Source organism: Scyliorhinus canicula, chromosome 14, assembly GCF_902713615.1.
Source record: "Scyliorhinus canicula chromosome 14, sScyCan1.1, whole genome shotgun sequence".
Lineage (NCBI taxonomy): Eukaryota > Metazoa > Chordata > Chondrichthyes > Carcharhiniformes > Scyliorhinidae > Scyliorhinus > Scyliorhinus canicula.
This window is the reverse complement of record NC_052159.1, coordinates 107882453-107910035: the sequence shown is the minus strand read 5'-3', so window position 1 is coordinate 107910035 and position 27583 is coordinate 107882453. Positions and strand designations below refer to the sequence as shown.

Below are 27583 nucleotides of genomic sequence, written 5' to 3'. Positions count from 1 at the left end.
GCACATTCTCCCCATGTTTGCATGGGTTTCCCCCCCACACAACCCAAAGACGTGCAAGGTAGGTGGACTGAACACACTAAATTGCCACTTAATTGGGAAAAATGAATTGGGTACTCTAAATTTATATTTTAAAAAAAATATTTGGACTGCGAGAGAAACCCCGAGGGCCCAAAGCAAATCCACACAGGCACGGGGAGAACATGCAAACTCCACACAGGCAGTCACCCAAGGCCGGAATTGAACCTGGGTTCCTGGTGCTGTGAGGCACCAGTGCTAACTACTGTGCAACTGTGCCGCTCCTTTGTTACTGAATTTATTTCCTCCCCTTTTCTGCCCCTTGATTATTTATTTTTGGAATGTTATTAGTATCTTCCACCATGAAGGCTGAATGAAAGTATTTGTTTAACTGCTCTACCATTTCCTGGTTCCTCATTATTATCTGCCCAGTCTCTGTGCACTTTAGCCTCTCCCTGTCTTTTCATATATTTACAGAAAGTCTTGCTTTCTGTTTTTGTATTATTTGCTAGTTTAACCTCATCTTCCCTTTTTATTTTGGTCACCTTTAGTTGTTTTTTAAAACTTTCCCAATTCTCTGGCTTACCACTAATCTTTGTTATATAATGTTTTTTTATTTCAGTTTAATACTGTCCTTCATTTCCTTGCGTAACTATGGTTGATTTGTCCCCTTCCTATTGAATGCTAAATTCTACGATGTTATGGTCATTATTTCCTGGGGATCTTTTACTCGGGAGATTGTTTATTAAACCTGCCTTATTATACATTACAAAATCCAACATAGCCTGATTGGATCCACAACATATTGTTCTGGGGAACTATCCCGAATATACTCTAATGCATTCTTTGTTATGGCTACCTCTGCCAATTTGATTTTCCCAATCTACATGAAGATTAAAGTCACCCATGACTAATATACTGCCTTTTTTACATGTCTTTATTATCTCCTGATTTATTCTCCATCCTACAGTATAGCTAGGGAGCCTATAGACTACTCCCACCAGTGTCTTCTACTCCTTGTTATTTCTTACCTCGACCCATATGAATTCTCCATCTTCTGATCCAAGATTGTTTCTTGCTATTGTACTTATTCCATCTCGTATTAACAAAGCTACCCCACCACTCTTTCCTTCCTTCCTGTCCTTACAAAATCACATAGCCCTGAATATTTGGTTCCCAGCTTTGATCTCCTTGTATCCATGTCTCTACAATGGCTGTAAGATCGTACCAATTAACCTTAATTTGTGCCGTTAATTAATTTATTTTCTATCAAATGCTACATGTTTTTAAGTAAGGAACCATTAATTTTCCCTTGTTACCATTTTTCCCTTTTGGACCCTATTTGTTGCTTTTTTTTAAATGTTTGTACACTTGATTCCTTCTTATCACACTCTGGGTATCATTACCTAAATATCTGCCTTGTAATGCTACTATATATTTTTTGCTTTGTAAGCCTACAGATCCCCATTACAGAACCAAGTCAGAAGATTGTAGGTTCAAACCCCATTCCAGACACTGTAGACAGTGGAATACATGCATATTCTAGGCTGATACTTCAGTGCAGTATTGAGGATGGGACCTTAAACTAAGGCCCTACCTGTCTTTCAGGTGGACATAAAAAAATTCCCAATGTACTATTTGAAGATGAGCAGGGGAATTCTCCCTGGTGACCTGGCCAACATTCATCCTTTAACTAAAGTCACTAAAACTGATTATCTGGTCATAGCTACAATATGGTTTGTGATCCGTTTGCGTGTGCACATTAGCTGCTCAGCTTCCAACATTACAACACCATACCAAAAGTTTTTCATTGATCATAAAGGCCCTGAGAAACATCTTGAATTCATGTATAAATGCAAGTTCTTTCTTTCATTTTTATTTTATATAGGATCTATTTGGCTCTTTGCAATATACCTTATGAAGCATGAAAGCCCCAAACTGTGTACATCCAGGCTGAGCTCGTAGAACATTTCTGACCAAAACAATCAGGAAACAGGTCCAAAGCTGTTTTACATAGTATCACAATACACTGACTATCATTCAGATTGTTCACAGTGGAATGCATGCAGTAAGCAGGTGAATTATTTTTTATGCCAAAGGCACAGCAGATTGGGACTCAAAATGGAAACAAACATTCCTGCCCAAGCAGGCAGGAGCTTTATTCCAATTTTACAACTGCGGTCCTACTCTGGTTGCAGGATCTCCATGCAACTTGCAGGTATCAAGAAGCAGAACATGAGTCGCGCAGGAGTCGGCTCACTGGATGAAAAAAATGACCGAACCAGCAGTTTCTAAAGGAACTGCTGCAGGGAGCTTCATGATTGCCACATAAACTATGGTGTGAGTAATATGTGTGGGACCAGGAAGAGTACGAATGTTGCTGCCAGCCACACAAATATCTTGTCAAGGGCTGCCATCACTCAGCTGCTTCCCCCACAGACCTTCCTCCCCAGGATGGCTTATTCCTCCTTTAAAGTCTTGTTTTCTGGCTCAGCTTCCTAATCAGTGAACGGTCTCTTGGCCACTGATACTGCAACAAACACATTCAAATGAGGCCTGATTATGAAAATAATTTTGATCAAAAGCAAATAAATATAATTCACAATGTACAGTTACTATATTACTATTATTGACAACGCGTGAGTGAATAAGCCAGGAATTGAAAGGTTTCTAATAACAGGCTGCACTTCTCAAAATTTAAAACACAGTTTGACTTACTGTCTGAAAATCATGAACTTCCACTGCCTCTTCACTGCCACTTCCAGTTCTGAATGTTTCAAGGTTGTTTTCAGTGTCAATTTCCAGAGATCCATCCTTTACCTTTCCATTGATGCTCATGCTGTAATGCATGTTATATATCTGTAATCAAACCAACATTGTTATTACTATCAGGAAATGGTTAAACACGAAGGGCAGATCATTTAGGCTCGGTATTCTGGAGAAGGCTGCCACATTTGGAAAACAAGGTGAGACTGGAAAGAGGCTAAATTCCTTTTAAGCAGTTGAGAAAGCACAAAGGAAAATGGAGGTGGGGATGAGAGGGACTGTTTGCCTCCTCAAGGTTTGGAGATTCTTTGGCACTCTCATGGATAGACGAGATAATAAAGCACTCTGGGACCAACCACTGGCATATTCATGAAATGTCTTAATTCCCATGTGGCAAATTTGGTCTTGGCCACTGCAGCAGAGTCATGTCTGAGTTTACTCTATACACTTCAGCTGGACATTAGTTTACATACTAGTTCTAAAGAGGCAATCTTCATAATTTACTGACTGAGACTTGCTATAATTTCTCTTGGCTCTTAAGCAGTGTGATGCAGTGTACAAGAGCTATTCAGATTGAGGGTGTAATCTACCGGCAACACTGCACCCCGAAAGCAGAGTGCCCCGGCGCAGGAGACCTCACTCCCGGGGTCGACCTGACTCGCCACACCTCTCGAGATCTAATGCGATCACGCGAACTGTTGTGATGTGAAGTCTGTCCATTGTGGGCGGGATCACTTTTTGGCAAATCTGCACATTACAGTGAGACAGCTAGTCTCACTTTAATATGCAGTTCCCTGAGGTAACCAAGGCGGTGGGATTTATCCCCTTCGCCTTTGAGACCTCGGGCGAGCGCCATTTAGTACTGGTCTCCACAAACGGGAACCAGACGAACGACGCTCATGTGGGTCGCCCAAGGGATTGGAGTCACCCAGGTGTTTGCCCTTTGGGCAGGTTGGTATTCTGGCATTGCTAGTGCCACCTGGCAGCCAGCCTGGCATTGCCAAGCAACCCAAGTGGCACGGCCAGCTTGCAAGGGGTACTGCCAGTGTGCGAGGCTGGCACTGCCAAAGTGCCAAGCTAGCATTATTTGCATGGTGATTGGGCAGGAGGGTAGGCTGCGCAAGTGTGGGGGGTGAGGTGGTGCTGGGGGCGGATTTGCGGTCACGTTGGGAGCTTGAGAGACAAGGATGCCATTCTCCTTGCACTGAGGAGTTTCTGCGAGCATGGCTCTTCCGTGCAGGAAACGGGTCTAATTGTGGCCGGCGTTCCCCGCTAAGGCCCCGTACCGAACTGGAGTCACGTTAGATAGTGTGTTTCTCGGCGCTGCTATCGCCGGAAAACACACGGCTAAACGCGCTCGCTATGGAACATGGTTCCCATTTGGTTAAATCGCGCCCTGAGAGTCTACTTTAGTTTCCTTCCCTAATGGCGTATGGAAGCCTTCCATTCACAACAGCTCCCATTCTGGTGATCAAGATCTAAAAATATTTATCTGGACAAATGACAAATAAAAACTCAAATCCAACCAGTTGGACTTCTTTAGTAAGTTAATCAGTAAAAATTGATGCGCCAAACAAATTAAGAAGGCCCAACATTGTAAAGTATCTTTTAATGCAATATGGGATAAAGGCTAACCACTTAATTGTCACATCGACAGAGAGAAATAAATGTATTATGGGCAATGCATTATATAAAGATACCATTCATCAGATTGCTAGATTAGGTATACTTGAATATTTTTTATTACTTGTTGACCTGCAAACTGTATGCCTTGGGCTTAATTCCTCAGAAATTTTGATGGAGCAAACATTAATGTAATTAATTCCTTTTTCTGTGTGCTATATTATCCACCTGTTTTAATTCATTGCAGTTCATCTGTAGCCATCATTTGTGCAAATAGTTACAGAACTGTACAGTTTCTCAAATGAAGTAGTAGATGTTGGCAAGGCTGTCCAGTTCCATTTATCTAAACACAGCATGTCAAAAAATGGCTGTTCGCACGGAAGAATAAGTGGGTGGATGCCAAAGGTGGTGCAATGCCCTTGGAAAATCATCTAATTTTACTTAAGAGCACTGACATGCTGCCTTTGTAGAGATAAGTACCACATACACCAGATCAGATGGCAGTACATTCAGAAATTGAAGCAAAATGTATTAGCTAACAAAATCACTCAATCATTCCTCACATCAAAAGGTTAGTACTGTACCGTGATTCAAATTCACTATTGTTCAGATTAATAATCAGGTCAGAATTCTTATTTTTGAACATTCATTTAATGTAAAGATGTTCCTTAATATTGTATCGCTTTCAAAGCATTTTTACAGTTAGAATATTTTGTGTGACGTTCATTCAATTTGGCGTGTTCTTCCAGGGTGTCACAAGGTAATTGCAGATGAGTATGACCAATCACCCTCATTTTGGTTCGCCCATTCAGACAGATCTCAATGCCAGTGCATTGAATTATCCAATTATTTCTCAAAGGATTCCAGGGTTAGTGCCTGCACTATTCTCCCTGGTAGTTTATTCCACATGTTAAACTATTCTTTGTAGTAGATTTTGACATTGTTCAATTGTGCAAAAATCAACTCCATTAACATCTCTCCCAATTTTTAGCTCCATGAATTAAAATGTAAAACGGACTGCTGATTCACCATCACCCAAATTACATATGCACACAAAGTCAACATCTACCTCTTATGTGGTGAAAGTCTTCCTGATTTCATAGAGTCATAGAGAAATACAGCACAGAACAGGCCCTTCAGCCCACGATGTTGTGCCAAACTTTTGTCCTAGGCTAATCATAGATCATAGAATTTTGGACACAAAGGGCAATTTAGCATGGCCAATCCACCCAACCTGCACATCTTTGGACTGTGGGAGGAAACCGGAGCACCTGGAGGAAACCCACGCACACAAGGGGAGGATGTGCAGACTCCACACAGACAGTGACCCAAGCCAAAATCGAATCTGGGGACCCTGGAGCTGTGAAGCAATTGTGCTATCCACAATGCTACCGTGCTGCCCTTAAGAACAAATTAATCTACACTCCATTATTCTACCATAATCCATGTACCTATCCAATAGCTGCTTGAAGGTCCCTAACGTTTCCGACTCAACTACTTCCACAGGCAGTGCATTCCATGCCCCCACTACTCTCTGGGTAAAGAACCTACCTCTGACATCCCCCCTATATCTTCCACCATTCACCTTAAATTTATGTCCCCTCGTAATGGTTTGTTCCACCCGGGGAAAAAGTCTCTTGACTGTCTACTCTATCTATTCCCCTGATCATTTTATAAACCTCTATCAAATCGCCCCTCATCCTTCTCCGTTCTAATGAGAAAAGGCCCAGCACCCTCAACCTCTCCTCGTAAGACCTACTAATTTTCTTTCTTAAAACTTCCTGCATCTGTGTAAACCTGTTTCTCATTGTTCTACCTTTAAGTAATATTTTAGGTTAACGTTTCCTGTACGACTAACCACATTCTACCCCGTAAGGTCACCTCTCAGGCATTTTCCTTCCTGGATCCACATACTTTAATTATTCCTGGCAACACAGCTCCCTACTCAGCGAGTATGTCTTATTTCAATATTGCCTCCAGAACCAGAATACTTTTCCTTCTTGGCAATTAAAATGCGGTATTGAACATGCAGCCTGACAAGATCATTATAAAATTTGACCATTAGATTTTTAACTGATATTCTATCATTTTGGTATGAAGTTCAATATCCTATTAGCTTTTTTGAAAACTGTGGTGAATCATAGAATTTACAGTGCAGAAGGAGGCCATTCGGCCCATTGAGTCTGCACCGGCTCCTGGAAAGAGCACCCTACCCAAGGTTAACACCTCCACCCTATCCCCATAACCCAGTAACCCCACCTAACACTAAGGGCAATTTTGGACACTAAGGGCAATTTATCATGTCCAATCCACCTAATTTGCACATCTTTGGACTGTGGGAGGAAACCGGAGCACCCAGAGGAAACCCACGCACACACGGGGAGGATGTGCAGACTCCGCACAGACAGTGGCCCAAGCCGGAATCGAACCTGGGACCCTGGAGCTGTGAAGCCATTGTGCTATCCACAATGCTACCGTGCTGAATCAACTAAAGTACCTTGATCTTTTTTCACTATTCATGTTTCACTATTTTATCCCCGTTCCTGAGTAAACAAGTTAATTTTGTGTATTCTAATTTTGCTATATCAAATTTTATCTCCAATTGATCTGCCCACTCACAACATCTTGTCCAATTCATTGGTCCCAGCACTGACTCAGAGTGCCCCCACCCATCCCAAACCTCATTCATTTCAACTTAACTAATGAATGCTTATTAACACCTACCATTCCATTTCCATACCCTGAATCCTCACAATTTTAAGTCTAATTGATAGGACCATTTGAAAGTCACCATGATACTGGGCTCACATAGTCCACTTGAATAGATACTTCCCCAAAGAATTTGAAGAGGTTGATCAGGTAAAACCTCCATTTCTGAATATGCTGGCGACTGTTACATGGCTTATTATCACACAGATGATACCGAAGTATAGAACTGATAATCAGTTCCATTATATGACATGAAATGGAAGATGAGTGTGTCTGTAGATGCCTGTGTTGGATTTGAGACTCATTTTGAATCTAGGAAGCATGTTAACATATTTCCAACCTTCTAATACATTCACAGTATCCAATAACTCCACCATATTGATTACCCGTGCTCTCAAAACTCTTCCCTAGTTTCTTTCTGCAGTCTCTGGTAAATCCCCTCTATCCCAAGAAACGTCTTTGTTTTGAGCCCAGTTAACCTGTCTCGGATTTCCATCTTATTTTACTTGGGGTATATTTGTTTAGAGAGGGCTTGTTCCTCTTATTTTGATTTGTGAATATTTAGAGAAAGCAGCCATTCACAATATTTAATATTTCAGTTCAGTCTGAGTTTGAAACGCATCGCATTGTTTGCGGTTTTCACATCGAGCTGTTATGGTCCATTTGAAAACTGCTATGCTGAGCTTCTGTTGCTATGGCACCCATCACTGCTACCCACCCCCAAACCCCTGTTCTCTCTAATCAACTTCTCTTTTATCCATAGCAGAGAGAAACGTTGTCCTTCTGGCAATTATATTTATAATTTCACCCTCTTTCTCAATGTTTATTTGTTTACTGATCCATTCAGTGTCGTGTGTGGTTAGTCTTAGCTACTGTAGTTAGTTTTGGGAATGTTTTTATCCTGCATCGTAAATTAGGTTGATGAGTTAACCACATTTCCTCCATCTGTTTGCTTTATTTGTTCCTTCATTTAATTTTTTAATTCAGGGATAAACAGCTGTAACTGGGTGTGGCTAAGGATGGCAGATCTACGGGTAGGATTGATCCCCTATTTTTTGCATTAATTTGGAGGGAGAATTAATTTTTAACACTGTATAGAAATCTGAAAGGTATGTTTATCATATAGTTTTAAAAACTAACAGCTGAATTTTGAATTTAGCTGGTTAAAGTCAGCGGATACATAGAAGCATTTTGCTTTAGCCATTCGTCAATGATATATTTACTTTAAAATTCCATCGGCAATCTTTAGATATTGTTTAAATGTTTCAAAACAGTTCAAAACAGGGATAAATCTGAGACGAGATACATTCTGAGAATATTAGCAATAAATGAATGCGCAACTGAGCTCAAATATTGAATTGTTATTTTGTACAAGATAAATTGCATTAGGATACAAACATAATTTAAACACAGCAGTAGCCTAGACCATGTTATGAAAGTCAAATCAAAATAATAGTAATTAGATATAATTCAAAGATTGACCATCACATGAATTCTTACTGAAAGTGTCTTGACTGAAATAAATATCTAAGTCTGCTTAACAACAACAACTTGCATTTATATAACACCTCTTAGTGTGGTAAAACATCCCAGACTGTTTCATAAGAGCCTGAAGATTTAATATTGAGCCACATGTGGAGATATTAGGACAGATGACCAAAAGCTTTGTCCAAGAGGTAGGTTTTAAGAAATGTCCTACAGGAAGAAAGTGAGGTGGGGAGATGTAGGGAGTGAATTCCAAATAATAAGAGAGATCTAATATAAACTACTAAAGAAAGTAATTGAAGCAATATAAAGGAGTTTCAAGAGGCGATTGGATGTGTTGGTGTAGTCAGAAAAGAATGAAGAACATGGCAAGAATGGCGGGAATGTTGACAAATTTCTGGAAAGGGAACAAGCTTGTTGGATCAAAAAGGCTGTTCCTATGACTTCTAATGCTCCGAATACAATTACTATTAACATCATGAAGGAGAATAGGACTTTGCATTTAAAACAGGTTAGTCTTGAGAATGTGGGGCCAGGTTAACATGTCCTGGTGAGAAGAGTCGGGTTGGACAGGGCAGCTGTGTAAAAACATGGGGGTGGGTAACCATTGGGAGCCCCCCCAACCCCCCCCCCCCCCCCCCACCCCCCACCCCCAATGGCACAGAAGGCCCATAATGCACACTTTGTTTCTCCACAGATGAGTAATGAAACCTGTTGGGTTGCATACTAGGTGTGGGCCTTTCCCATGGCAGATTATATCCTAGAAAAGTTGAGATGTAACCCACCAATTAGTCCTGATGCCCAACCCTCCGCTGATAAAATTTCAGCACCGGTGGGCGAGTGCCAGGGACTGACATATGGCCGAATTTTACAGTCCCAACTGAAATGAAAAATGAATGAAAATCGCTTATTGTCACGAGTAGACTTCAAATGAAGTTACTGTGAAAAGCCCCTAGTCGCCACATTCCGGCGCCTATTCGGGGAGGCTGTTACGGGAATCGAACCGTGCTGCTGGCCTGCTTGGTCTGCTTTCAAAGCCAGCGATTAAGCCCAGTGCGCTAAACAGCCCCTCCATCTTCGACCCCACTTATAAATCTGCTAAAATTCAGCCTACTATTACTGTCAAATCTTGTGTCATGCCAAGAAGATATGAAAGGAAAAACTATATCCATGTATATATCTCATCCTGGCTACTTTATAAAATTATTTTTAAAAATATAATGGATAAAGTCTTCACACTGGCTGAAGCATGACTATGTCTTAAACAAAAAAAATGTCTAGCCTCTTGAAAACCATAGCATTATATCCAAAGATGTGTTAATGCCCCCGGGTCAGCAGACATCAAATTCCAAGGAAATGTGCAAAGGTCGCTTGACATTTCTGAAACAAAGCCCTGGCCGATGGAGAAGATCCATCTGCAAGGGAAAAAGACCCTGACATCTCTGACAGACTTATTAATAGATGGAATATTAACCACCTCAATAATCCAAACATGGAGTATACATCCTTTGTCCAAACCAAGGGGAAGAAGTAGGAATTGCGTTACATGACCCCTGCAACGCCAAGTTGCCAGAACCTGTAATATGGCCCTGTGAAGCTTAAAGACTCAGTTTGCTGTCTTCCATCAACAAAACAGCAGCAGAACCAGGATTAAATTGCCTGACCCTCATTTACAGTGTTCCTCCTGCAACATCATGGAAGTGATTCTCCGTCCCGCCGCACCGCTTTCTGCTGTGGCGTGTCCCGGCTGGCAGCAGGATCCTCTGTCCCATCAGCCGGACAATGGGGTTTCCCATTGTGGGTAGCCTCACGCCATCGGGAAATCCCTGGACATGGGTACGCTGCCGGCGCAACGGAGTATCCCGCCAATGGAGAGTCTAGCCCCTGAACATCTGTACCAATGCTTACTTGAAGACTAATTCATCTGTCCGTGTTTCTCCCATCGTGGATGTCAGCAGCGCTACTGGAAGCCCACATCAGCTTCAGCTTGCTAACCTTTCTGAAGGAACACACCATTGGACATTTGATTCTGGACTCAGGACTCAGGGGAAACAATAATTCTTATTTTGTCTGTGATGTTTGCCCTGAATGTCTTTTTTCCCTTATCCCGCTTTTATTGTGTGACTGTACTGTTGCTTACGTAGTGATACCCTTCCCCGCACTTGAACGTGTGTAAAATAAACTAACTCTCTGGTTTTACCGATCTCGTGCTTGCTGTGGGGTTAATAACAGAGCATTGTGTCACTCCACAACTGAACGGTTGGGGAAAATAAGCCATCATTTATAAAGGGGAAAGTCAAAAAATAAATTTAAAATCCCTTTCTGTTTGTGGACGGGCTGTTTTAATTTGAATCAACTCCTGTCCGTGACAGAAATTTGGGAGCTGATGGCCGGAGAAACCCCATTTGCATTTGACTAGAGTCCATGTTAAGAGACAAGCCAAATTTGGATGTAAGGGGGCCAATTGAAAACACGGGCGGGATTCTCTAATCCCGCGGCAGAGTGTCCACGCCTTCGCGTTTAATGACGCCGTGAACGGGCCGCTGCCGGGACTAATTCTGGCCCCTACAGGAGGCCAACATGGCGCTGGAGCGGTCCGTGCCCCTCCAGATGCCGATCCCGGCACGAACTGTGCGTCGCATGATCCGCGCATGCGCAGTGGCACCGGCGCCAACACGCGCATGCGCAGTGGAATCCTTCAACGCGCTTGTCCCGATGCAACATGGCCCAGGGCTACAGGGGCCGCCACGTAGGAAAGGAGGCCCCGATCTAGAGAGGCCGGGCTGCCAATCGGTGGGCCCAGATCGCGGGCCAGGCCACATCGGAGACCGCGCCCCCCCTCTCCCCTGGGTTGGAGCCCCCTCCCCCCACCACAGGCCGCCACCTGAACCTTCAATGCCAAGGTCCCGTCGGCTCACAGCCGGTTACCCCCGCGGTGGCCTGGACCACGATCGGGGCCCACCGATCTGCAGGTGGGCCTGTGCCGTGGGGGCACTCTTCCCTTCCACGCCGGCCTCAGAGCTCCGCCATGGCCAGCGCGGAGAAGACACCCCCTGCGCATGTGGAGGAAACACGCCGGCAGTTCTGCGCATGCGCCAGAACATGCTGGCGGTTCTGCGCATGTGCGGGACTATGGCGACCCTTCAGCGCCGGTTGTGCAGCGCCAACCCCTCCGGCGGCAGCCTAGCCCCCAGAAGCGCGGAGGATTCTGTAACTTCCGGGTGGCCCGACGCCGGAGTGGTTCGCGCCGTTCTTGGTGCCGGCATCGGGGCACGGCACCAAGTGCGGGAGAATCCCGTCCAAACCGTTTAACCCAGCGGCTGGAACACATTTTAAAACACAAACAACATAGAGCAGCAAAGTCATTTTCCTGAACACTAAGAAAATGGCAATTTCTAATGTCCAGATGTTTGTTCAACAGAGGAATTTAAATGGGGAATCTTTAGCGTTGCTTTGTACAGAACAATTTAAAGCTGGAGCTAAGGAGGTACAGTTAATATTGCCCATTAAAGTGAAGGTCCAATAGTTGGTAGAACATTTGGATCCCACTTTGCCAGTCGTGCTGTTAGATGCAAAGCTCACCCAAGACTCCGAGTCCCCTCCCCAGGTTAATTTTAAGCTGGCAAAGCTCAGGTCACAGCTGGAATGTCAGGAGAAGAAAAGGAGAGGAAAAAGAGAGAGAGGGCAAGGGAACAAGAAAGAGAATTTCAGCTCTGAAAATTGAAAATGGAGCTAACAGCTGAAAAGACGAGAGAGGCTGGATAACTGGAAGCGGCGAGGGAAAATCCTTTTTATGCAGTTGTAGCCCTTAATCAGGAAGCAAGCTAAGAGGCCCTCAAGTATGCAAGATTCATTCCCATATTTGATTCCCATATTCTTCATTCACCTGAAGAAGGAGCCGTGCTCCGAAAGCTCGTGTTTGAAACAAACCTGTTGGACTTTAACCTGGTGTTGTAAGACTTCTTACTGTGCCCATATTTGAAGAGAGTAATGTGGAGCCACTTTTGAGAAAATAGCAGGACTGCTAAAGTGGCCCTCAGATATCTGGGGATTTTTAATTGAAGGGCAGCTGTCAGGTAAAATCCAAGAGGACTACTTTATGTTGCCTCCTGATGTGTCCATGAATTATAAGCAGACAAAGCCTGGCATCCTAAGTGCCTACAAGTGGCCTCCTTCTGCACTGTAGGGATTCTATGAGTTCTAAGTCAGTCTGGGAGGCATATCTGGAATGGCCAGAAGAAGCCAACCCAAACCTACATCGAGGTTGAACAGCTGAAACAAATGGCGTTCGACCAATGGATAAGGTTCCTAAAGGTCACATTCACCTATGAGGGATTGTCTGAATGAACCGATGGAGGAATTTTAAAACTGGTTACAAACCAACCTGTGGATACATCTGAGGTGCAGAGACTCCTCACAGCTGGGGGTGCAGCAGTCACAGCAGGCAGATTTGATACCACCCATATGCGTGTAAACACAGATAGACCCTTTCCAAACCTACCCATGAGCATTGGAAAGGTAAGCAGGGTGATCTAGATAGGAAAGTTCGTCAACCAGAAAAGAAAACATGAAAGAGGGTACGAGAAGCTCCCAGGAAGTCTGAAAGGGAAACGTGCAAAGGCCGGTACTCCATTGCAACAAAATGGGTCATTCCGGTTACAAATGCTGGCGACTGCACGACAAGCCAGTTGGCCTAATAGGGCCCCATACAAGTAGTATGCCAAAGGAAGCCCCAATGGATAGTGCAGCAGAACATGCAGACACGGGTTGCAGACATTTAACCTCTGGAGGACACGGCCCTCTGTATAACCAAACTGGACAAAATTCCTGACAGCTCGTGGAATTCTGTCCTGCCCGGAACAGTGTCTCTTGCCCGCTCCAAAATGCAAGCATGCCCATTGTCCTGCTCCAGGACACTGTGACTTGGTCTTGGCCCGTGATGGTGGGAATCATCCCCAAACAAACAGTGATCAGAATCGATTTTCTACTCGTGAACGATTTGGAAAAGGTGGTCGCCAGCCCCATATTTTACACCAGCCGAATGGAGGAAGAGGAACTGAACAGATACAGAAGGATATGCATGGATTTCCCCGGCTGTGTAGTGAGGTGATCCCAGGCTGGGTAGGTAAGCTCAGAGAGCAAGAGACTACGCATGTTGAGCCAGACATAACTCTAGCGGAAGCCTTCTTTCGAAGCCTGACTGAAGGGGTGGAAGTGCCCAGCCGAACCTCCCTGACTGCAGCCCAGCAGGGGGATCTTGAGGTCCAGCGCATAGCACAGACTTCCTGCTCAGAAGCATAAGCCACGCAGGTTCTAGTGTGTTGCTACCTATGAGACAGGGTAGCAAAACGGAAGCGAAGACCCCTGGGGGGGGGGTCAACAGAAGAAGAGTGGGAAATGCTGCACCAGATTATCCTACCTCCACAATACCGTCAAGAAATTCTAAAAATTGCCCTTGTCATCCTGATGGTTGGATACGAGGACAACTGTAACACTTTAGCCCAGGCTCAGTAAGCACTTTCACTGGCCACGCCTGCAGTCAGGAATACTGCAAAACCTGCCATGCCTGTCAGGTTGCAAGAAAACCCTAAGCTGCTATGAGACCAGCCCCTTTTCAGACCCATTCCAGCATTCAGGGAACCCTTTGAGCGAATACTGGTAGATTTTGTGGGTGCTCTACCCAGAACCAATACTTCCTAACCATAACGAATCTAGCCACCAGTTCCCCTGAAGCCATTAAAGCTGTAATCGAAGGACTGATCCAATTCTTCATTTGGTGTAGCCTGCTGAGATTAATTTAAGTGGATCAGGGGAACTAACTTCCAGTCCCAAGTGTTTCACGGAGTAATGTGCAGCTTAGGTGCAGCCCAGCTTAAGTCCTCAACGTATCGCCCTCAGCCCCAAGGGGGTGGTAGAGCAACATCAGCAAACTCTGAAAACCATGAGTAGGGCCTACTGCACCAAATATCCCCATGAATGGGATAAGAGTTTGGACTTCCTATTGTTCTTCACCTGGGACCCCCAGAATGCATCAACTGGCTTCATCCCCTTCAAACTAACTTATGGGTATGAGGTGCAGAGTTCTTAAGGCTGCTAAAAGAGAAATGCCTGGAACCCAGGGAAGATGCCTCAATGTTGGGGTATGTCTTCAACTTCCGGGAACAACTTACCACTGCCCGTGCAATGGCAATGGAGCATCTGAAAGCTTCCTCACAGACAATGAGAAGGCACGCAGACAGATGTGGCCAAGCCCAGAGACCAAGTGCTGGTGCTATTGCCCACTTCCCAAGCCAATTTCAGTGGCCCGTATCAGGTAGCAAGTACCATTCGCGCCACACAAGTGCAGGCAATGACCATCTCCAATAATGAAAATGAAATGAAAATCGCTTATTGTCATGAGTAGGCTTCAATGAAGTTAATATGAAAAGCCCCTAGTCGCCACATTCCGGCGCCTGTCCGGGGAGGCTGGTACCAATAACCATCGCCTTGACATTCAATGGCATTACATTCACCGAATCCCCTACTATCAACATCCTGGGGGTTCTATTGACCAGAAACTGACCTGGAGTAACCATATAAATACTGTGGCTACAAGAGCAGGTCAGAGGCTAGGAATCCCGCGATGAGTAACTCACCCCTGACTCCCCAAAACCTGTCCACCATCTATAAGGCACAAGTTAGGAGTGTGATGGAATACTCCTCACTTGCCTGGGTGAGTGCAGCTCCAAAAACACTCAAGAAGCTTGACACCATCCAGGACAAAGCAGCCCGCTTGATTGGCACCCTGCCCCAAACATTCATCCCCTCCACCACTGACGCAGCATTGCAGCAGTGTGTACCATCTATAAGGTAATCTGCAGGAACTAACCAAGGATCCTTAGGCAGCACCTTCCAAACCCATCTAGAAAGATTGGCAGCAGGTACATGGGAACACCATCACTTGGAAGTTCCCTTCCAAATCACTCACCATCCTGACCTGGAAATATATCGCCATTCCTTCACTGTCACAGGAACAAAATCCCTGAACTCCCTGATGACAGCACTGCGATGTACCTATACCATATGGAATACAGCGGTTCAAGAAGGCAGCTCAATCACCACCTTCACAAGGGCTATTAGGGATGGGCAACAAATTCTTGCCTAGCCAGCAAAGCCCACATCCCGTAAAAAATATTTTAAAAAAGATTAGCCAAGTAAACTACCTGATCTACACCTCAGATATGAGAAAACAGCACCCACTATGACACTTTAGCCTGACAAAATGTTACTACAGCTCCGAGTCTAGCCAACCCTTGGATATTTGCCAAAAGTTGGAAGAATTTGAGGAAAACCAAGGACATTCACTGCGGTGGAAGTGTACCTCCAGTTGAACCCCCGGCCCCCAGGCTGACAAATACATGGCTCTTGAAGGACCTTTGTGTCCAATTAGCCCACTTGATCCAGGAACAGGGAGAGGATGTGGTAACCCTGCCATAACAGTTTACAGTGATCTTTAGGAAGCAGCCAGGGCACACTACCCCAGCAGTCCATGACATGGACGTGGGAGACACCCCAACAATAAAACAACACCCTTACTGGCTGAACGCCGACAGGAAATGCTGGACGACAACATCATAGAGCCTATCCATTGTAGTTGAAGCTCTCCCATTGTGCTAGTCCTGAAGTCAGGTGGGTCAAAATGGCTTTGCATCAATTATCAGAAAGTCAATGTAGTAACCAAGGTCAACTCCTACCCAACCCTCCATCTTGAGGATTGCCAACTTTAGGATTTCATAGACAGGGTGGGTCAATTGACTTATCTGAGCAAGACTGACCTTTTATAGCAGTACTGGCAAGTCCCCATGACCCACAGGCAAGAGAAATATCTGCATTTATCACCGCAGATGGCCTGTACCAATGTAGTCTTGCCCTCTGACCTCAAAAATGCCCCTGCTACCTTTCAGAGACTGACCAACCAGATAGAAGCTGGCCTCAATAATTGTGCAGTGTACCTGGATGATCTGATAATCTACAGTGACACCTGGAAAGATCACTTGATCAACTTGGAGGAACTGTCCCAGTGTCTGAAGCGAGCCAACTTGGAGGTGAACATAGAAAATGAGTTCTCCCAGTCCAATGTAAATTCCCTGGGACATGCGGTGGGACAAAGAAGTGTGCTACTTGGAGAGGCCAAAGAATGGACCTTAATTGATTTACCCACTCCCAAGAGCCAGAGGGAAATCAGGAGTCTCTTAAGAGTGTATGGGTTTAATAGTAAGTTTGTTCCAAACTTTAACACTCCAGCCACCACCTTAACTGATGCCCTAAAATAGCACTCAAAATGGTGTGGACAAAAACCTGCCAAGAGGCATTCGGAAAACTGAAAGCTGCCCTGATAAATGAGCGAATACTAGCAGCACCCGACTTCTATAAATCTTTCAGAGTTGCGATAGACACCAGTGATCGAGGACAGGGAGCCATCCATCTACAGGAAGATGAATCCGGTATTGAACGTTCCATTGACTAATTCTCAAAAAATCTCAAAGCACACCAGAAGATATACCTCACAGTGGAAAAAGAAACCTTAGGTTTCCTCCTAACACTCCAGCATTTTGAAATTTATGTTCGCCGTGTGCACCAGGATTAGTATGCACCAATCATAATCATCTGGAATTTTTGGAAAAAATCAAGGCCCCAATGTATGGTTGTTCTGCTGGAATCTGCTCTTACAACCTATAACCTACAAGTCACCCACTTCGCTGGAAAGGACAATGTCCTTGCGGATGCCTTGTCTAACGTATAAACCTAAAGAAAAAGAAAATACATCAGGAAATTACACTTTTCCTTGCTTGTTGTGCCAGCCTCCCCGAACAGGCGCCGGAATGTGGTGACTAGGGGCTTTTCACAGTAACTTCATTTGAAGCCTACTTGTGGCAATAAGCGATTTTCATTTTTCATTTCATCTGATGTGACAGTATGAATGAGGGAATGCGTGTATATTTCTTGAACTACTTCCTCAAGATCACAGATTAAAATAAAGAAATACATTTCATTTTTTTTCCCCAACAGTGAGGGTGTGTCATGCCAGAATGAAATTAAAGAAAAAATATATATCTCTATATATTACTTTGTAAAATTATTTTGAAATAAAGGACTTTACAGGGACTGAAGCCATGTCTCACACAAAAGGAATTTCTAGCCTTCAGAAGACCACAGTAACTGTAACCTTGTTATTGCTAAAGAATTGTTAATGCCCCCTGTGACTGCGGAAATCACATTCCAAGGAAATGCACAAAGGTTCCTTCACATCTCTGAGGCAAAGTCCTGACCAATGGAGACAATCCATCTGTGAAGACAGAGGACCCTGAAACCTCTGGTAAGTTTATGAATGAATGACACATTGACCATCTCAAGAATCCAGACCCAGAACATCTTTTGTTCAAAGAAAGGGGACGAAGTGGGTGTTATGTCACAAGACATACCGCTGGGCAGCACGGTGGCACAATTGGTAGCATTGCTGCCTCAGAGCGCCTGGGACCCGGGTTTGATTCCGACCTTGGTTGACCATCCGTATGGAGTTTGCACATTCTCCCCATGTCTGCGTGGGTTTCCTCTGGGTGCTCCTGTTTCCTTCCACTTCCAAAGGTGCAGTTTAGGTGGATTTGCATGCTAAATTTCCGCTGTGTTCAGGGATGTGTAGGTTAGGCTACAGGGAGAGGGTGAGTGGGCTGGGACAGGGCCTAGGTGAAGTGCTCTTTTGGAAGGTCGGTGCAGACTCAATGGGCTGAATGGCCTCCTTCCGTAGCACAGTGGTTGGAACTGTTGCTTCACAGCAAAGGATCCCAGGATTGATTCCCAGCTTGGGTCACTGACTGTGTGGAGTCTGCACGTTCTCCCGTGTCTGCGTGGGTTTCCTCCGGGTGCTCCTGTTTCCTCTCAAAAGTCCCGAAAGACGTGCTGTTAGGTAATTTGGACATTCTGAATTCTCCCTCAGTGTATCCAAACAGGTGTCGGTGTGGCGACTAGGGGATTTTCACAGTAACTTTATTGCAGTGTTAATGTGCGCCTACTTGTGACAATAATAAAGATTATTATTCCGCACTGTAGGGATACAATGATTCTATGAACCCCCGCCCCGCCCCCTGTAGAACCTGTAATATTGCATTCCGAAGCTAAAAGAGTCAGTCTACTATTTCTCATCAACAAAACAACAGCAGAATCAGAGCTCTGTCAAGATTCAAATTCCATGACCCTCATTCACATAATTTGCTACTGGTACTTCTGTACCAGTGCCTACCACAAGACCAATTCATCTCTACTTCTTTCTCCCATCAGGGAAGCCAGCACTACTGGAAACGGGGATTATCCCACATCAGCTTTGCCCAGCTAACCGCTCTGAAGGTAAACACCATTGGACTTCTGATTCTGGACTCTAATGAAACAATAATTTGTATTTTCTTTGTGGTCTTTGCCTTGAGCCTCTTCCCAAATTCCTATGTTATTACTTGAATGTACCAGTGGTTACTCAGCAATTTGAGTGTGTGTAAAACAAACCAATCCTTCACTCTTACCATATCTTTTGCTCTGAGGTTATTAATAGAGGATTGAATCACTCCAAATCTGAGGGGTTGGGAAAATATGCCTCCATTTATAAATGGGGAAATCAAAAATACATTTAAAAAGCACCTTTCTGCTTATAGATATGTGGTGAGGGGAGAAATCAGGGCTGTTTTAAATTAAACCATAGAATCCCTACATTGCAGAAGGAAGCCATTTGGCCCATTGAGTCTGCACCAACCCGTCAAAACAGCACTCAACCTAGGCCCACTCCCCACCCAACCCCATAATCATGACACAAAGGGGCAATTTAGCATGGTTAATCCACCTAACCAGCACATCTTTGGACTGTGGGAGGAAACCAAAGCACCCAGGGGAAACCCATGCAGACACGGGGAGGATGTGTAAACTCCATACAGACAAGTCGTCCAAGCCTGGAATTGAACCTGGGTCCCTGGTGCTGTGAGGCAGCGGTGCTGACCACTGTGCCACTTCCTATTCACAACAGGTGCCACAATGGTTATATCATCAGGATTGTTGAGATGACAGGAGGGAAGAAATAAGAATGAATAATTAATGGTAAATCAGACCAGAAGAAAAAGAAAGCTTAAACAATGAGAAGGAAAAAAGATCTGGCAGATAAATTTCAATCGGAGCTCACATTGAGTGGACAATGGATGAGACAGATGTCTTGCCAGTCTAATGGTTTCTGAGAGAGTCCTACACCTGGCCGGAGTTCTCTTTGAGGGCCACTGATGAGGCCACTGAGCCCTTGGTACAAATTGGCAGAGATCGACCGACTCTGGCTCACACACTAGGCATGGAACTCAGATTTATTATGGCCCTTGAATCAAAACTGGCTCTCTGTACAGAAACCCAGTCAGTCCATTCCTTGTTCTATCCTGTAACCCTGCAATTTTTTTCCCCTCCACAGCCGACCCAATTTTCTTTTGTAACCTCACGTCTTCCTCAACTGATATGGACTGGACCGTCATTTAAATATTTTAATTTGGTCACTACCTATTTCCGGTGGGTGGGCTAGACTGGTGTGGCCAGTGGGCAGATTTTTCTGTCAATTTTCTACTTCCAACCACTTTGCTTTACATCATGAACAGAACAGACAGCAGCTGAGGTTCACCTTCCTGGGTGAGACAAAAATCAATAACCCGCCATTTCCATTATGTGACCCATATACAAGAGGGAATTAGATGAATTATCATGTATTTTCCCAAAAGTAGAAAATGGCCGTCCTCAATAAATCATGACTATTCACCTCACACCTAGTGGAAAATCTTAACTGTTTCTGCAGTGCCAACAGAGGAGGCTCTCTCTCCCATCAATGGAATTCCATACTATAAAGGCAGCCTTGTTCTGAACTGCATTTCGAGATTCCTGACCAGGAGAAACAGCAGAATTGGCTCAAAAGAGTCTTTTTACAGACTGTTGAAAATCCACATTTACCTCGAATGACCAAGTATAAACATCGCGGAGAGTATTCCTACCTAGGTATTCGTCTATTTGCAAAATAACGATCGTCTGTGAATTTAGGCGGGAGGTGATGGGTTGTTAATTTGGCATGGGTTATGCTCCAAAAATTTTTTTTAAATACAGAATTCTTGCTAACAAATCAGAGCTGATGCAGGAGCTGGAAAAACTTTTCTTGCTTCAATTCTCAAACACTCTCAACATCAGTCTCGTCCAATTTGTTCATATTTCGTTTTATTCCCTAACTTTCAAGGCATCTCATTTCTAAATGACACGGTGCTGGTCAATATGAAGAGAGATAAGGATGGGGGGAGGGGAAAGAGGGGCAGAGGAATATGGCACGAAGCCACAATGCTCGTTCGGCCAGTCGGTGCTGACACGATGGGCCAAATGGCCTCCTCCTGCGCCGTAACAACGCTGTGATTCGTTGCTATCGGTCGCTCTGTGTGCATCACTGTCGATTATAGTCAGACATTCTCTTGCAACCACCCACATTCCCAATCTTGCAAACTTAACGGGGCAGTTGGGAGCGGGATTTTGGCACGGCGCTCCCAATTTTCCCAATTGGGTGCAGTCCCGCAGCGGACGGTGATGTGCAGAGGAGGCGATTCTGTGCACTGAATGAAAGGTTCCTGCTCCAGCCGGCCCTAGTGCAACCAGGAGACCATCAAACTGCCCCCAGGCAGACTGATCGCTGTCATTAAATACCACTGGAGGTTGACCCAGCTAACCGATTGTTTCTTCTGTGTAAGAGGAAAATGGGGTGGGGGGTTATTTGAATAAAATATTGGGTACGCGTTGCTTACATTTTTGTCATTGATCTTCCAGAAGTAAAAAGCTCCAATCGCTCCGAGGATGAGCAGAGCAGCGCCCGTGATGAGAACCACGGCGCCCACCTTCAGCAGGCTGCTGCTGCTGCTGGACGGTTTGACAGTCATGGCGTAAGCCTTTAAAACAAGAGAGAGCAACTCTTACAACAGTCATCGCAAAATCCCAGTGACACATTAAACACAAAACAAAACTTCGCATCGCTTCACAGCTCCTGTACAGTGGGGGCCATTAAACTTTGAAAAGCAGGGCTCACGAGGAAACCGCGGGAGAAAGAAATTGGAATCTTAAAAGAAAGTTTCTGAAGAGAACTCATCATATTGGATCTAATCCCCATGCAGGCAATTGACAACGTTCTCCCGGCAGCTATTATTTCATTGCCATTTGCACTGGTCTCCAGAGTGGGCCGTTTTGGTTGCTGCAAGGTTGAAATCTTGCCCTTTGGAAAAGATTTGAAAATGCACGTCTCGCGGTTTAAAACAACACTTAAAATAAATAGTCCACAACTGCTGGTCAATTTCCTCATGCTAAGGGAAACGCGTAAGGTTGATGCGATTTTCAAATGTCAGAACTCTATTTCATAAACTCTGAAAGTTTGCACAGGTTAAAATATTCTTCTAAAAGTGCCCAGGACTTCATGTCTCTCCAAGGTACTTACAGGCGGCAGGCATTGCTCCAGGTCAGCTGGTCCCGCCAGGGCTATAGGCACTTTTTCTGAAGTTTCTGCCATGGTGTCAGCGCTCCACTGACCCTCTAGGTCGATGTGAAATCTCAGTCTCGACAACACCAAGCAAGTAACGTGCTCTGAATATCTAATGATTCCTGACCAGCCCCCAGCCCCCACTGCTCACCTCTCATTTTCCACCTCACGTCATTTCCTCCAGCAACTGTTCATTTATTTAGGAATTTGAGCAGCCACTCAATTTTACATTTTGACTTTACATGCCTGGAGAAATGTCTTTTATAAAATGTGTGAGTGCTAAATAAAATTATAATACTCGGTGCCTAACTATTTAAAGTTATTTTTGTATCATCAAAATTGAAATATCCCATAACCTTAAGGAGGAAAAGTAATCAACTCAGCAAAATGGGAATTCATGCTGAACTTTGAATATATTCAAGAGGCGGCTAGATATAGCACTTGGGGAGAATGGGATCAAAGGCTATGGGGAGAATGCAGGATTAGGCTATTGAGTTGGATGATCAGCCATGATCGTGGTGAATGGCAGAGCAGGCTCGAAGGACCAAAACGCCTTCTGCTCCTATCTTCTATGTATCTATGTACGTAACAAATTTGAATTAAGCAACTTTGAATAAAAAGTTAACAGCAAATTACTGCGGATGCTGGAATCTGAAACAAAAACAGAAAATGCTGGTCAATCTCAGCAGATCTGACAGTATCTGTGGAGAGAGAAGAGAGTGAACGTTTCAAGTCTGGAGGACTCTTTCAATAAAAGTACCCATTCCAGTCATTACTCCAGTGAGATGACAACTTAGTTCAACTTTACATTTATTTGAGAGAACACTTTAATTTTATTTCCAATTTGCCTCTTAAATCTCTTTAACTGCCTATTCTCCTGGAGCTGACACACAAAGATATGGTTCCACGGGTACACGGTGCCATCCAAGTCTTCACGTAATTGGCCACTTGTGCCAGCCTGCCCTTTGAGAGTAAGTAGCCTATTTAATCAGAAGCGGCATCACAACCAAATCTAGTCCTGTTCTTAAACAACATTTACACGCATGTGTTTTTCAGCAGGGGTCAATGGACAATGATCAGGAGCATAACCCAATTGAAAGCTTCGTACCTTAAGTATGAGGATACTTGGGCCAATCACATCATCTTTTTTTTAAGACCATAAGACAAAGGAACTGAATTTGGCCATTCAGCCCATCGAGTCTGCTCCTCCATTCAATCATGGCTCATATTTTTCTCATCCCATTCTCCTGCCTTCTCCACATAACCCTTGATCCATTTATTAATCAAAAATCTATCTATATCTGTCTTAAAGACACTCAGTGATTTGGCCTCCATAATGTTCAGTGGCAAAGAGTTCACAGATTCACCACCCTCTGGCTGAACAATTTCCTCCGCATCTCAGTTGTAAAGGTTCATTCCTTCAGTTTGAGGCTGTGCCTTCAGACTCTAGTTTTTGCTACTGGTGGAAACATCCTCTCCACGTCCACTCTATCCAGGCCTCTTAGTATCCTGTAAGTTTCAATAAGATCCCCCCTCATACTTCTAAACTCCAACAGGCCCAGAGTCCTCAACCGCTCCTCATATTACAAGTTCTTTATTCCAGGTATTATGCCCTTGCATTAAACCCAATGGCCTTTAAAAGCTCCAAGGCCAACCTTGCTCCACCCAGTGCCCTTAATAGCCCAAATACCAACTTATGTCCATCAACCAACCCTCATTACCTTTATTGCCCAACTTAGTGAGAACACATGCCAACCCATGCACCTCCACATACCATCTTTTCCCCTTCCACATACCATGTAAAATCATCCAGTAGGGAGACCTCAGAATCCATGCTGAGATCAAATATTAATTAAAAACCCATTGACTGCATTTAACCTCTTTTAATACCTTATTGGAAGATGCATTTGTATTAATTGTCCGAGTTCAAATCGTTTATAACCATGTGGAGCTATCAATCAAACTGTGAACTTGAGGAACATCCCACTGCGATAATGATAGGTTGTGAAATACAGTTTCTTCCTGTTGAGGCACATCCAAAAATGTGCAGGTTACGTGAATTTACCATGCTAAATTGGTCCTTAGAATCAGAATGATTGGGTGGGGTTACAGAGATGGGGCAGGAGTGGGCTGAGGTACAGAGGGGGTTGGTGAAGACTCGAGCTGAGCTCCCTAGTAGGATTGCCTCCTCCCAGATCGAGGCTCCATTTTGAAAGGTTACCCCAATCTCTACCGCCCCTCCCCTCTTTCAGGATCCTTCATTTTCAGGACACTACTTGCACCCCCCCAACATTTCAGCAGCCCCTCAAACCCCGGTTGCCCCTCTCATGCGCATTCCCCATCCCCCCCAGGGTTTGGTAGTGCCAATCTGGCACCTGGGCACCATGACCCTGCCAGCCTAAAACCCTGACAGTACCCTGGCACACTGGCATTGCCAACTGGGCACCCCACCAGTGTTAGTTTGGCACTGCGAGGGTGGCAGGATGGCAGTGCCGAGGTGCCTGTGTGCCAGAGGGTGTGCCAGGGTGCTACCCTGCCCTGTCCCCAAACACCTGAATTGTCGGAGAGCCCCAAATCAGGCCCAGCACTGGGCATGAAACCTCGTGCGTGGCACTCGACTCGTGTCACCAGGCATGATCTGTATCACACCCTCACTGGCCGTGATCCAGATAATTATATTTAAATAAGCCATTAAGCTCATTTAAATATCCCAATGCCGCATTCACCCGGCACCCAGGAGTCAACAGCCATGCCTTCCGGGCCTCAATCGGGCGCTGTTTAGCACTAGTTTGCATAATCGTGGACCAGGTGTGGTGGTACCTCAGGGGCTCTTGCAGATCAATGGAAACCCATGGGCATTCGGGGACAGGGCAGGGTAGCACCTGGCACTCCCCCTGGCTCCCAGGAGGTGGTAGTGGCGTAGTGGTATTGTTGCTGGGCTCGTAATCCAGAGACCAAGCGTCAAGCTCTGGGGACCCGGGTTTGAATCCCACCATGGCAGATGGTGAAATTTGAATTCAATGAAAATCTCGGATGAAACATCTAAAGGTCACCGTGAAACCATTGTCGAATGTCGTAAAAACCCATCTGGTTCACTAATATCCTTTAGGGAAGGAAATCTGTCATCCTTACCTGGTCTGCCCTACATGTGACTCCAGATCCACAGCAACGTGGTTGACTCTTCAATGCCCTCAGGGATGGGCAATGAATGCTGGCCCAGCCAGTGATGCCCACTCAACGAATAAAAAAGGAAATTCACCCGTATTGCCCGGCGCACAGCCGGTGCGACGTGGTGGGAAAACCATGCCCTACCACTGACTGCAAGTAACTGTTAACGTATTTACACTTGGAGTTCTGCTGAAAATAGAGCAGGAGAGTGGGAGAGCCTCATGGAAACTTTTACTTGACCTGAGCCCGTTAAAGACATTTATATATTTGCAACTTCTTTCTTTTTTGTTTATAATCTATGTTTTATAATCTTTACTGCAGACCTGTTTTAACACAGCTGGCAAACATCCACCCTTTTACAACATTTAGGGGGGACAGTTTTCAATTAAAGTGCAGGAGAGGCTAAAATAAAATATTTTGACCTGGAATAAAAAAGCAGCATGTAAAAATCACACGTTATAAACCTTGTGTGGAACAGATATTCTGAATTATGAACCGACACATATTGCTGCACAATTTGTCCTGCTCCATTATTAGCTTTGTGAAAACAGCATCACATATTAAACCCTCCTGAGATTTTAATGAAATTGCTGTACTTACATGTTAATTGTTAATTAAACCCACCACAAAAAGTTATTTCACGTAGTTAATGGCCCGAAGCTGCTCTGTGACAGGCCAACGCACAGCAACTACTTTTCGCTAGGCGTATTCTTGCTTGTTTACTGAAGACCAATCTGTGTCCTGCAAGTAGCTGGGAATGCAAGATGGAAACAAAGAGGCAGTCTCTACAGGACATCCTGGACCAGAGTGGACATGACAAGTGACTGTGGGACCAAGCAATTACCAAGTAAATTGAAGGACTGCGAAAATAATGGGCAAGTTCTGAAGAAGGAAATGTAAGTCAGAATGCTGAATTTATCGTAATAGGCCCAGAAAGAAAAATAAAGAGGAGAAATGAAAGATTAGACTAAGGGAGAATGAGAAAACACCTCAGAAAGAATAAGATTTTTAAAAATGTTCTTTTATTTCTTTGCAATCTCAAGGAACAATTTAAATCTGAAAGAATGAGACTCCATGTTTGTAATAGTTAATTTCCATTGTCTGAGAGATTGGCTGGTAATGATTAATACAGATATTGCTAAAAAGGTATTTAGGCTTGAAATAACTTGACTTAAATGTCTGTGGAAAATTTATTTCATATCTACAGCTGAAGTATTGAAACTTGATGACCCTCAATGCACTTGAATGGTGAATCAGATGACATGATTCCATTTGATTCCATAGTGAAGCATCTCTGACAACAACTTTAGATTTTCACATTTAATCAGGCTTCCTGCCTTTTTCTGAATTTACTGTGGCATCAATAACAATGGGTGCCAATAGCATCACTGCTATTTTCACATGTTTGGTTGGTTTGGTAACATAAGTACTCTTTTAATGACATGATAATTGTTATGGACTGCCAGTCAACTCACCTGGCCCATAAAGTGAACAATTAAAATGTTGGGTTTCATTCCTTCACACAGTGAATTATTGGAGGTGTAGAAACTGTAATTTTTTTTAGGTTTTTCCTTTATTCTCTTTCAGAATCCAACTCATCTTTCCCTACTTATGCCTTTTCCCATATCTGAATTGATCTTTGGCCTGATCTTGCTGTGGCAAAGCATCCAATGGGGTGCTCATTAGATAGGCTGGTTGACGCATATCAAAGTTGTTGGAATTGTGAACAACCCATCCAGGGAGGGAAGCACGGTATCCATGAGCGTGATGAACAAGAGGATAACATGCATCTTCTCAATCAACTAGGTAAGGTTTTGAGAAATAAACAGGAAGGACTGAGAAATGAGGCAAATTAGAGCGGGGAATTCAATGTTAAATCTGATTCAGAAAGACAAATAAAGAAAAAAACCTACTTAATATACATGTTTGTTTCATGTGCTAACTCTGATACTGAGCAATGTGACCTTTATTGTTGAATTGTTGGAGTGAAGTACATCACATTTCAAAATAAGATGAATGATCATCAGATCTAACAAGTGATATTGGGAGGCACATTTTCCTCCACGTCTGGTGTGAATTGTTATGTTGCTGATAACACGTGGTGTTTGTAAATGTTTGTCAACATTGATCACATAAAAGAGAGGTAAGTGCATTCCAAACATAAAGTGCATTCCAATTACTCAAGCATGTGATTTCACTGCAGTGACCTCTGTTGATGTGGTCAATGTTTACAAACATTGGGGTTTCATCATTTAGGCCACTGAACCA

The 27583-nt window shown here is 44.2% G+C and overlaps 1 protein-coding gene across 2 annotated transcripts in view; it reads right to left on the bottom strand.

The window, feature by feature from the left end:
* cnmd (chondromodulin) overlaps positions 1-26022 on the bottom strand; it is an 85494-nt gene extending 59472 nt beyond the window's left edge. Inside the window, exons 1-3 of one of the 2 annotated variants that reach the window (XM_038818869.1) lie at positions 25916-26022; positions 21426-21566; positions 2734-2874 (exon numbers count right to left, since the gene is read on the bottom strand). In XM_038818869.1, the coding sequence (XP_038674797.1) occupies positions 2734-2874; positions 21426-21557 (273 nt within the window). In that variant the 5' untranslated portion in view covers positions 21558-21566; positions 25916-26022. Of the gene's footprint in view, positions 1-2733; positions 2875-21425; positions 21567-22105; positions 22261-25915 lie in introns of those variants that run through there. The other variant, XM_038818868.1, reaches the window with a different exon arrangement.
* Between the last annotated feature and the right edge of the window lie 1561 nt (positions 26023-27583).